The 12,977-nt window shown below is 33.2% G+C and overlaps 1 protein-coding gene across 1 annotated transcript in view; it reads right to left on the reverse strand.

Annotated features, from left to right (window-relative positions):
- Window positions 1-12,977, reverse strand: part of Las (lipoyl synthase, mitochondrial) — a 111,267-nt gene that overhangs the window by 39,533 nt on the left and 58,757 nt on the right. The window contains exon 4 of the mRNA XM_067142668.2: window positions 9,468-9,525. Within this exon, the coding sequence (XP_066998769.1) occupies window positions 9,468-9,525 (58 nt within the window). The remainder of the gene's footprint in view (window positions 1-9,467; window positions 9,526-12,977) is intronic.

The following is a 12,977-nucleotide window of genomic DNA, read 5'->3' on the forward strand; positions in this document are numbered from 1 at the left end:
TATTCTTTTGATGTAGAAATCTTTTAATAAGGGAATTACTGCATGAAAAAGAATATTGTTTCTGTCTATACTTTCATTTAAGTTGGAGTTCGGATTGACGTATTTGTCTAAATTTATGTAAAATTCTTCTATTATGCTGAGCAAGGGACTTTTTGGATTCATATTGAGGATTTGCATGTCGTTCTTAATGTCCGTGAAATTATGTTTTTGATCGTCAATGTGCTGACCCATAGCTGAGAAATGTCTGTGTTTGACGGCGTTGACATGTTCATTATATCGTATTAAAAAACTTCTACCAGTGAGCCCTACATAGCTGGCTCGGCAGTCGTTGCATTTGAGGCGATAGACTCCTGAGTGATTGTATTTATTTATGTTATTAACTGATTTGGAATTGTATAGTATGTTGGTGTTATTGCGTGCAGTTTTGTATGCTATTTTTAGGCCTTGTTTTTTGAAGATATTTGTTATGGGATGTGATTCTGGTTAGCTTGGTTTTAGGTTGGTTTTTGACTTTGTTGATGATCCGGTTTATCATTTCTCTTTTATATCCGTTTTGTTTTGCTATTTCGTGGATAGTGTTTAGTTCTTTATTTAAATTTTCCTTTGAAAGTGGAATGTTGTATGCTCTGTGAATCATACTATAGTATGCAGCTCTCTTATGAGCATGTGGGTGGGTGGAGTCTATCTTTATTGTATTTGATGTGTGGGTAGGTTTTCTATATATGTTGTATGTTAGGTGGTTGTTATGTCTAGTTATGGATATATCTAAATAGTTTATGGTGTTGTTGTATTCAGTGTCCATGGTAAATTTAATATGGGGATCTATTCTATTTAGTTGTTCTAAGATTATGTTTTCATTAGTATGTCTATTGTCCATGATTATAAATGCATCATCGACAAACCTGCACCAATAGATGATATTTTCTATTTTTTTAATTTCTTGGTGTTCTAAGTAATCCATATATATATATATATATATATATATATATCAGCTATTATGCCTGATATTGGTGATCCCATGGGTAATCCTTTCTGTTGATAGATAGTGTCATGGAACTTGAAATAATTGTTATTGATAGCGAATTGTAAAAGTTTTATAAATTCATCTATTTCCAATTTGCTTAGCTTACTGTGGTTATAAAGATTGGATTCTATGATAGTGATAGTTTTTTGTGTGGGTATATTAGGATACACGTTTGTTATATCATATGTTGCTAGCTTGTAGAAGTGTTCTATTCTTATATTCTTAGTAATATTGCAAAAATCTATTGAGTTTTTTATGGTTTTATTTGCTTGAAAGACATAATGTTTTTTGAGGAATTTTTGTATGTATTTGGATAATTTATAAATAGGGCTTGGCCTGTAGTTTATTATGGGTCTCATAGGAATGTTGTCTTTATGGATTTTAGGGTAAGCTTTAGCTGTAGGTATCCCTGGATTCATGGTGATTAATTTTGTAGTTTCCTGTTCGTTCAAGAGAAAATTGATGTTTTTTAGGAGAGTTTTTAAGTTTTTTTGGATACTGTTAGTAGGATCTTTAGTCTTAATTTGAAAAGTTTCATCTTGAAAGCAGGTTTTTGTTTTTGTTATATATTCCTCTTTATCCATAATGACTGTAGTGTTTCCTTTATCTGCCTTTGTTACTATTAGGTTATTTTGCTGGATTTTATTTTTGAGTACCTTAATTTGTGTTTGGTTTGTGATATCTTGATTCTGAGGTTTTTGAGTGATCTTATCAATATATTGTGGTAGTGTTTTTTTAATTTCATATCTAATTTCATTTTGTTTTTCTTGGGGTATTTTGTTTAGAGCATCTTCTGTTTCAGTAATAATAGTGGCAATATTTTCAAAAACTGAATTGTTTTTCCAGTTATGTTTTGGTCCCTTGCTCAGTATAGTTGTTTCTTTTTCATTGAATATTGTGTTAGTTAGGTTTTGGAGTGGGGGATGGAAAATATGTTGGTTGTTGTCAGTAAAAACAGTAGTACGTTGTCTATACTGTGTATGATTGGTTTGGTTTAGTGATGCCTTAAGTGCGTTGAGTTTCTTGTTCAGGGTATTCTGCTTCTGTATGGCTATATTTTCTATCATTTCGTTGGTTATTTGTTGGAAGTTGTTCCAGTATGTGTGTGGTAGTTCATGTGAGGCTTTGAGGTGTGCTTCATACATTTGTATGTTGAGGTGTTGTTTCTTTCTATACATGAATTTAATTTCTTCCTTAAGCCATATTCGGTTTGTTTTGTTTTGTGTATTTTGGGTTTGATAGGTGCTTCTATGTTTATTATTATATTTCCTAAGAAATTTAGGAGTTAGATTATTTTGTAGACATTGTTTTAAGAAAGTGATGTTTTTGACAATATTTGTGATCTTAATTTTCAGATTTTGGTATCTGTGTGCCATTTTTCTTGCCTGGTTGGCTTTTCTACTGTTGTTTATAAGTTTCATTTCCGTATTGATAGATATTACTTTACAAAAAACAATATATATATGAGTCTCCACCTTATCAATACAAATTTATTTTACATTAAGCTGGTAAATATAGTCAAGACTAGTTTCGACCCCTAGGGGGTCATCTTCAGTTGACATGCATTAAAAATGTATTATTTACAAAAACATCACATGTAGTGGTAAAAGCTTAAATTAATTTGAGCCGATCATTAATGTTGGTATGTCTAGTACATTTGGGCTATTGTATGTGTCAATTTTGAGTTTTTAGCACACAGTGTGAAGGTAGTTGATTAACTAGTGTGCATCATCCATGAAGACACATATTATTTTTTATGCTACTACCATCCAATTTTTTGGGTTATACAATGTGGAATATACATACATTTGTGCAAATCAACAGTGGCAAGTTTAACAATATACATTTAAAGTTGGTTCATAAATTACACAAATTGGCTATTGATTAGTCATATGAAAATGTAGGACATTGGTTTGAACACTTTTGACTGAAATATCAATGTAACACCTTACTGGCATATATCTTAGATGCTAAAATCAGTTTATAAAGCCTGTTACTCTTGATTGAGTCTTGGAATAGGGTTAAAATTTTTTTAAATAAAAACTATTTGCTTAGTATAGGCATTGAATAATGCTGTTAAAATGGACATATAGCTAAAACAGTGGTATATGTATGCCATATATGCCTGGTTAAAAACACATTACATTAATGTTATTGATATGTGGTGCTACATGTACATTGTTTTGGAATAAATGGGGTTGACGAATTTTTCACAACAGTCTTAGATATAGTGTTCCGATAAAATGGGTCCGTAAAAATATTTATATGTAAAAAACGGTTAGGTAAGTATTTGAATAATCCGCTTGCAGATCAGGTAATACTTAGTTATATATCTGGAGATATTTTAGGCAGCTACTAATGTTGGAGTTATTAGAAATCTTGAATATATTAATGGAGCATGTTTTTCCATCCAAACCAATCATACACAGTATAGACAACGTACTACTGTTTCTACCGACAACAACCAACATATTTTCCATCCCCCACTCCAAAACCTAACTAACACAATATTCAATGAAAAAGAAACAACTATACTGAGCAAGGGACCAAAACATAACTGGAAAAACAATTCAGTTTTTGAAAATATTGCCACTATTATTACTGAAACAGAAGATGCTCTAAACAAAATACCCCAAGAAAAACAAAATGAAGTTAGATATGAAATTAAAAAAACACTACCACAATATATTGATAAGATCACTCAAAAACCTCAGAATCAAGATATCACAAACCAAACACAAATTAAGGTACTCAAAAATAAAATCCAGCAAAATAACCTAATAGTAACAAAGGCAGATAAAGGAAACACTACAGTCATTATGGATAAAGAGGAATATATAACAAAAACAAAAACCTGCTTTCAAGATGAAACTTTTCAAATTAAGACTAAAGATCCTACTAACAGTATCCAAAAAAACTTAAAAACTCTCCTAAAAAACATCAATTTTCTCTTGAACGAACAGGAAACTACAAAATTAATCACCATGAATCCAGGGATACCTACAGCTAAAGCTTACCCTAAAATCCATAAAGACAACATTCCTATGAGACCCATAATAAACTACAGGCCAAGCCCTATTTATAAATTATCCAAATACATACAAAAATTCCTCAAAAAACATTATGTCTTTCAAGCAAATAAAACCATAAAAAACTCAATAGATTTTTGCAATATTACTAAGAATATAAGAATAGAACACTTCTACAAGCTAGCAACATATGATATAACAAACGTGTATCCTAATATACCCACACAAAAAACTATCACTATCATAGAATCCAATCTTTATAACCACAGTAAGCTAAGCAAATTGGAAATAGATGAATTTATAAAACTTTTACAATTCGCTATCAATAACAATTATTTCAAGTTCCATGACACTATCTATCAACAGAAAGGATTACCCATGGGATCACCAATATCAGGCATAATAGCTGATATATATATATATATATATGGATTACTTAGAACACCAAGAAATTAAAAAAATAGAAAATATCATCTATTGGTGCAGGTTTGTCGATGATGCATTTATAATCATGGACAATAGACATACTAATGAAAACATAATCTTAGAACAACTAAATAGAATAGATCCCCATATTAAATTTACCATGGACACTGAATACAACAACACCATAAACTATTTAGATATATCCATAACTAGACATAACAACCACCTAACATACAACATATATAGAAAACCTACCCACACATCAAATACAATAAAGATAGACTCCACCCACCCACATGCTCATAAGAGAGCTGCATACTATAGTATGATTCACAGAGCATACAACATTCCACTTTCAAAGGAAAATCTAAATAAAGAACTAAACACTATCCACGAAATAGCAAAACAAAACGGATATAAAAGAGAAATGATAAACCGGATCATCAACAAAGTCAAAAACCAACCTAAAACCAAGCTAACCAGAATCACCAAAAATAAAAAAGAATATGCACTGTTTACTTACAACAATAACCATATACATCCCATAACAAATATCTTCAAAAAACAAGGCCTAAAAATAGCATACAAAACTGCACGCAATAACACCAACATACTATACAATTCCAAATCAGTTAATAACATAAATAAATACAATCATTCAGGAGTCTATCGCCTCAAATGCAACGACTGCCGAGCCAGCTATGTAGGGCTCACTGGTAGAAGTTTTTTAATACGATATAATGAACATGTCAACGCCGTCAAACACAGACATTTCTCAGCTATGGGTCAGCACATTGACGATCAAAAACATAATTTCACAGACATTAAGAACGACATGCAAATCCTCAATATGAATCCAAAAAGTCCCTTGCTCAGCATAATAGAAGAATTTTACATAAATTTAGACAAATACGTCAATCCGAACTCCAACTTAAATGAAAGTATAGACAGAAACAATATTCTTTTTCATGCAGTAATTCCCTTATTAAAAGATTTCTACATCAAAAGAATAAGTAAACAAAAATCTATACGTTCAAATCAACCGCCCCAAGACTTCCTCCCCTCCAACCCCACTCCCATTACTAACACTCCACCCATCCCCCCAAACCTCCCCTCTACCGCCGCTAACTACAATCTCAGAGCAACACGTATCAGATCTCAACAGGCAGCTACAAAGAATGCACGATTCCAAGACCTTACGTAAGTAAAACGACATACGATTTACTATTACACTTTCATACCACACCATTATCATACTTATTATTTCTATTTCCAGATACTGTACCTTGTTTTTACAACATATACGCTTTCATGATAAAATCAACGTGCATCAAGACGCATAATTTCAACACGTTCTGACAAACGTCACCAACTTAAAACATCACGACATAGGGATGGAAAAACATGCTCCATTAATATATTCAAGATTTCTAATAACTCCAACATTAGTAGCTGCCTAAAATATCTCCAGATATATAACTAAGTATTACCTGATCTGCAAGCGGATTATTCAAATACTTACCTAACCGTTTTTTACATATAAATATTTTTACGGACCCATTTTATCGGAACACTATATCTAAGACTGTTGTGAAAAATTCGTCAACCCCATTTATTCCAAAACAATGTACATGTAGCACCACATATCAATAACATTAATGTAATGTGTTTTTAACCAGGCATATATGGCATACATATACCACTGTTTTAGCTATATGTCCATTTTAACAGCATTATTCAATGCCTATACTAAGCAAATAGTTTTTATTTAAAAAAATTTTAACCCTATTCCAAGACTCAATCAAGAGTAACAGGCTTTATAAACTGATTTTAGCATCTAAGATATATGCCAGTAAGGTGTTACATTGATATTTCAGTCAAAAGTGTTCAAACCAATGTCCTACATTTTCATATGACTAATCAATAGCCAATTTGTGTAATTTATGAACCAACTTTAAATGTATATTGTTAAACTTGCCACTGTTGATTTGCACAAGTGTATGTATATTCCACATTGTATAACCCAAAAAATTGGATGGTAGTAGCATAAAAAATAATATGTGTCTTCATGGATGATGCACACTAGTTAATCAACTACCTTCACACTGTGTGCTAAAAACTCAAAATTGACACATACAATAGCCCAAATGTACTAGACATACCAACATTAATGATCGGTTCAAATTAATTTAAGCTTTTACCACTACATGTGATGTTTTTGTAAATAATACATTTTTAATGCATGTCAACTGAAGATGACCCCCTAGGGGTCGAAACTAGTCTTGACTATATTTACCAGCTTAATGTAAAATAAATTTGTATTGATAAGGTGGAGACTCATATATATATATATTGTTTTTTGTAAAGTAATATCTATTAATACGGAAATGAAACTTATAAACAACAAAAGAGTAGCGTTACAAAAATGTTGCAATGTTTGGGTTGGGAAGAATTGAGAGAAAGAAGAAGAGCAGCTCGACTAAGTGGTATGTGATATACTAACAATTTGTTGGTTATTTTGATCCACCTTTTCAATACAAATTACAGTTTGTGTTGCTAAGTTGTAATGTTACAACACTAATTTACCGGGACTTTTTCCCCTTTTATTCACAAGCATCATCAGCCTATACAATTGCCTCAAGGTTTGTCATTTTTGGTTTGTTGTTACAAATTTCATTACATTGAATGTAAATCTAATTTCAGTGATAACAATATTTAAAACAAGAATAATATATACATTAAAAATTATGACAATATGATCTGCGATGTTAAAATGGATTAACTCTTAATTCTAAAACACATTGACGTCCAAAACACAGTTTTTAATTTGGCTAAAAATTGTTTGCAATGTTAAAATAAAATTGATTCAACTATAATTTGGCATTAAAATTTGAGTCATAAATATAAATATAAATATTGGATGTTAATATATAGGAGCCATAGTTTCTGAAGTTTCTGAAGTTTTTTTTTTAAATAACATTATTTAGAGAGCACAATTCTTAACTATAATTTGCAATACTGAAATGTTACTGTATTCTAGAAACCAACGCACTTCAGAAACTATGGCTCCTATATATTAACATCCAATATTTATATTTATATTTATGACTCAAATTTTAATGCCAAATTATAGTTGAATCAATTTTATTTTAACATTGCAAACAATTTTTAGCCAAATTAAAAACTGTGTTTTGGACGTCAATGTGTTTTAGAATTAAGAGTTAATCCATTTTAACATCGCAGATCATATTGTCATAATTTTTAATGTATATATTATTCTTGTTTTAAATATTGTTATCACTGAAATTAGATTTACATTCAATGTAATGAAATTTGTAACAACAAACCAAAAATGACAAACCTTGAGGCAATTGTATAGGCTGATGATACTTGTGAATAAAAGCGAAACATGTCCCGGTAAATTAGTGTTGTAACATTACAACTTAGCAACACAAACTGTAATTTGTATTGAAAAGGTGGATCAAAATAACCAACAAATTGTTAGTATATCATAGCATAGTTCAATACGGGTCTAATAATGAGATTAGTTACATGTAATAAGTGGTATGTTCCGAGCTGTCAGCGGAGAGATGGCGTGGAATGACATTAGTAGACGAATAGGTTTGAACGGCGTTTATAAAAGTAGGAAAGATCACAATATGAAGATAAAGTTGGAATTCAAGAGGACAAACTGGGGCAAATATTCATTTATAGGAAGGGGAGTTAGGGATTGGAATAACTTACCAAGGAAGATGTTCAATAAACTTCCAATTTCTTTGAAATCATTTCGGAAAAGGCTAGGAAAGCAACAGATAGGGAATCTGCCACCTGGGCGACTGCCCTAAATGCAGATCAGTATTGATTGATTAAAAAAAAAAAAAAGCTAAGTAATCCTGAAAAAGATCATGAGAAAAAACAGCACTTCACAGAATTAAGAGTCCTCTTAGCAGAACAAATCCCTGAGAGCGTTGTGCTTCCTGACAATCTAAGACCGAGCAGACCATGAAAGTGCATTTCACTTATTAGGCTTCAGCAAGCTCGGTGGGCACACTTCACAAGGTTTATACCCTCAAACCCTAAAAGAAAGACTCCATGTGGTGACTATGTTGTATGCAAGGCTGGCAACAAGAAAAGTTAAGATATGAGTGTGAAAAGTGTCTGGTGGATTTGAATTTCCCAGAGTGTTTTAGGGTATTTCACACCACTACAAACTTTAAAGTGTTCTCCAGTTTGCAGTTCATCATCACATCAAACACACGTATGATTAAAATTTCAGTAGGGTGCAGATTACACGTAAAAAACTTAGTAGTATAAAACTATATCGTACGTATGAAAAAAACTGTATATACACGCAAGCTCAGCACATTAAAATTAGTATGTCGATGGGTTCATGAGCAGTAAAGGACATGAATTATCTATTATTTCAGTTAAAGACACCTCTCATTCTACAGAAGTGCAACTGAAATGAGCAAACCAGCTGCATCAGTTCACTATGAAGCTAATAATAAATGTTGCAAGTACACAACATTTCCAACGGTCACCAAACACTGGCTCAGTCATAGTTGTGGAAAAACTGGGAATGATATTTTCTACATTACAATCTTAGAGCCATTCTGAAATGTTTTATCTCATAGTAGGTGGTCAAAAGGGTAGTCATTTGTTTTATGTTATATATTTCTAGATTAAAGGTAAAGACATTAGTAAAATCTAAAGTTGTAAACATTACAATTACTGTACCAATCTGTAGAAAACAACACAATTCTGTATCTATCAGAGCCTCATAATTAATATCAATACCGATGTTGAAAAAAAACTTAAAAGAAGGGTGATGAATAAACAATACTGGAAGAAATCATTGCATATGAGGGTAGAAATGAGCAGAAATTACAGTCATGTAGAGATCAAATGAATTAGAGTAATACCTAGGTAAATAGTCATATACAGAGATAGGAACATAAAAAGGAACACACAATAGAATAAATACTTACTGTCTTTTAATCTCACAAACAGTTTCAGCAAAATGCTTAGAGCCACCATCAGGGAGATCTATGAAAGAGAAATTTTTGCATCAGTTCATAATCATAAACATACTTTTATTTGTGAATTTCCAATTATTATTTTTCTATGCTTACAGTTAGTATAATACCAAACTAGGTACATACTGAACTTCCTGTTTTTAAATTCTACAGGATTTAGAATTAAGATAGAGTTTTGGAACTGAAAGGGGAGAAGCCTGTAAAATATCCTGCATATTAAAGTTTATGGAAAAAAACAATACAAAAGTTATGCACATGTTTGACAACACACTTCATATCCAGTGTAAGATTGTTTTCAATAATAATGATGATGATGATGACGAGGATACTGATACTCTAACAATCAATTTAGCAGGGAAAATAAGAAACACCCATGATGGACTGAACAGTGTGATGATGCTGTTAAAAAATTCTCTCAAGCATGAAATTGCTGGAATCAGATAGGAAAACTTGAAAAATTCATCATCCAACATAAACAGACTGCTAAAGTGATCCATAAAGCAAAAGCAAAAAGGCTCATTTTGAGACCAATGAAAAAACCTTCAGGAAGAAAAATATTCTTGATTTTTATCATATTTTCAAACCTGGACTTACTGGCTATCATGTCCTTTTGCAATGTTTCCAGGATGAGAACGTTACCTTATTCTGAATTATCATGATAATGGTAAACACTTAGCTCAATATTTTGAGGCCTTACTCATCTGCCTTCCTCCAACATTAAAATTAACAATTTCTGGTCCATCCTTATTTTCACCTGATTCTCTTCCTTCTAATCAAGAAGAAATCACTCAAATCATAGCATCTCTCTCCTGCAACAAGACTTCAGGCAAAGATTTCATAGTTGATGAAATTCAGAAAACGGTTCTTCCAAATTTTTTTTGTCAAAATGGAAGAATTCTTTCATGATACAAGGGAATCAGAAAGGGTCATCTTGAGACCAATGATGTTGCAGTGGCAATCGCTCGTACACATCCTTTCCGTAAAAAGGCCAGTTGGCCATTTCTGTTCTGTACTTAACATCTCTTCAATATGTACTATATGTACTGAACATGAATGACTAGGCTGAAGGTTTATTTCAAAATAAGAAAAACTTTTAAAATTTTCATCATTACCAAATTTACCAGCTATGAATACTCATTATATTGAATTAAAAGCAATAATACAACCATTCTCCACAAGCGATGTGCAAAATGTTAAGGTGTTCCCCACAAGCGATGTGCAGTTCTTGTGATGCTGGGAGAAATGTGAGAAATGGGCGACCAGCAACCAAATACATCAAGGTAGCGACCATCAATGTAGTAACAATAACAGGGAAAGTGGAAGAAATTGTAGATTTTATGGTTGACAAAGATATAGCATTGCTGGGAATCAGTGAGATTAAACAGAAAGGAAAAAGGGGAGAGGACAATAAAGAAATGATACACCTTGTACTATAGTGGAGGAAGAGGAGCCAAAAATGGTGTAGGTCTCAGAAAAGACCTAAAGGAATACCTAGAATTGGTGGAAAACATACGAGTAAATGACAGGTTGATTAAGGTCAGATTTAGACTTAAAACTGGTGTTACAGATTTAATTCAAGGATATGCTCCACAAACAGGAAATACAGATACAGATCCAGAGGAATATCATGAATATCTGGAAGGCCATATACAGGACACACAAGTTGTGTGACCGGGCGAGTTGGCCGTGTGGTTAGGAGGGCGCAGCTGTGAGCTCGCATCCGGGAGATAGTGGGTTCGAACCCCACTGTCGGCAGCCCTGAAGATGGTTTTCAGTGGTTTCCCGTTTTCACACCAGGCAAATGCTGGGGCTGTACCTTAATTAAGGCCATGGGCGCTTCCTTCCCATTCCTAGGCCTTTCCTGTCCCATTGTCACCATAAGACCTATCTGTGTAGGTGCAACGTAAAGCAAAATATCAACAACAACAAGTTGTGATCATAGCCGACACGAATGCCCAAGCAGATCAGGAAAGAAAAGGAGATTAAGAGATTATAGGACCATTTGGACATGGGGAAGAGAAACAATGCTGGAGATATTTTGGTATACTTTTGTAGAAGAAATGAGTTGATCATTGGTAACACATGGTTTTGAAAGAAAAACAGTCAGAAGATAACAAGATATAGTTGGGACAACAAAATCAAAACTGTGACAGATTATATTTTGGTCAAGAAAGATAACAGGAAAATGTTGGTAGATGTAACAGCCCTCCCAAGTGAATCTTTTGAAGGAGATCACACAGTTGTGATAGCTAAGTTAAAGATAGGAAAGATACAAAAGATGACCAAGATTAGGCAGAGAAAGCTAAGGGTGTGAAAATTGCAGGAGAAGGAAATAAAGAGTTTCAGACACACATTAAAACAAGTATACCTAAGGAAGACATCGGAAGGGTCGAAGAAGAATGGGCACACTTTGAAAGAGTCATGGTGAAGTCTGCAGAAAAGACATGTGGAAGAGTATCAGGAAGGAAGAAAGATCAAGACATGCCATGGTGAAATGACAGGGTAAAAGAGATGGTTAAACGGAAGAAACAAGTTTGGAAAAGATGGCTGAGAAACAGAACAGCAGAATGCAAAACAGAATACAAGCACTGCAAGAAGGAGTGCTCCAAGGTGGTTCAAGGAGAGAAAAAAGAAATGCTGGAAAAAATTCACTGAATTTCTGCAAGAAGAAACAACCAGAAGCAAAAAGATCTTGTTCCAGTGGGTTAAAAAGAAGAAAAACCCAGGTGAAGGTGCTAACTTCATTAAAAATGAACAGGAGGAAGTGATGACCCAGAATATTGCAGAGGTGGGGAAAATATTTTGAACAGCTTTATAACATGCAAAATACCTCAGTACAAGGATAAATCGAAGAACCAGATTTAGTTCAGATGGAAGATAAGAAAAATGAGGTGTCCATGGCAGAGATTGAGTGGGCCACTAAAAGAATGAAATGAGGCAAGGCAGCTGGAATTGACATGGTCACCATAGAAACGATAATAGCAGCAGGAGCAGTTGGTCTACAGAGGTTGTATAGACTCTTCAGAGTGATATGGAGTGAAAAGACTGTTCCAAAAAAGTGGACGAAAGGGGTCATTATACCAATTTTCAAGAAAGGAGACAGGAACCAATGTGAAAATTATACTTACTGTACTTCATACAGTCAAGATCCTTGAAAGAATCTTGGATAAACAAATAAGAGACAGAGGATGGAAAATAGGCAGAATTGGCCCAATATTTACATTGCATCAAATGATGGAAAGGTATTGGGATATGGAAAGGACATGATAGTAATGTTTCTAGATATTGAAAAGGTAGGGCCTATATGACAGTATTCCAAGCAATTGGTATGGAAAACAGTGACAGAGGTACAGACTGGGAATGAAACAATGCAGATGGTAATAGCCTTGTATCAAAATTGCAAAAGCTGCATTAGAACCAAAGTTGGTCAAACTGAATGGTTCAGAGTTGAGACAGGCTTAA

The sequence above is a fragment of the Anabrus simplex genome, chromosome 3, assembly GCF_040414725.1.
Source record: "Anabrus simplex isolate iqAnaSimp1 chromosome 3, ASM4041472v1, whole genome shotgun sequence".
NCBI classification, from domain to species: domain Eukaryota; kingdom Metazoa; phylum Arthropoda; class Insecta; order Orthoptera; family Tettigoniidae; genus Anabrus; species Anabrus simplex.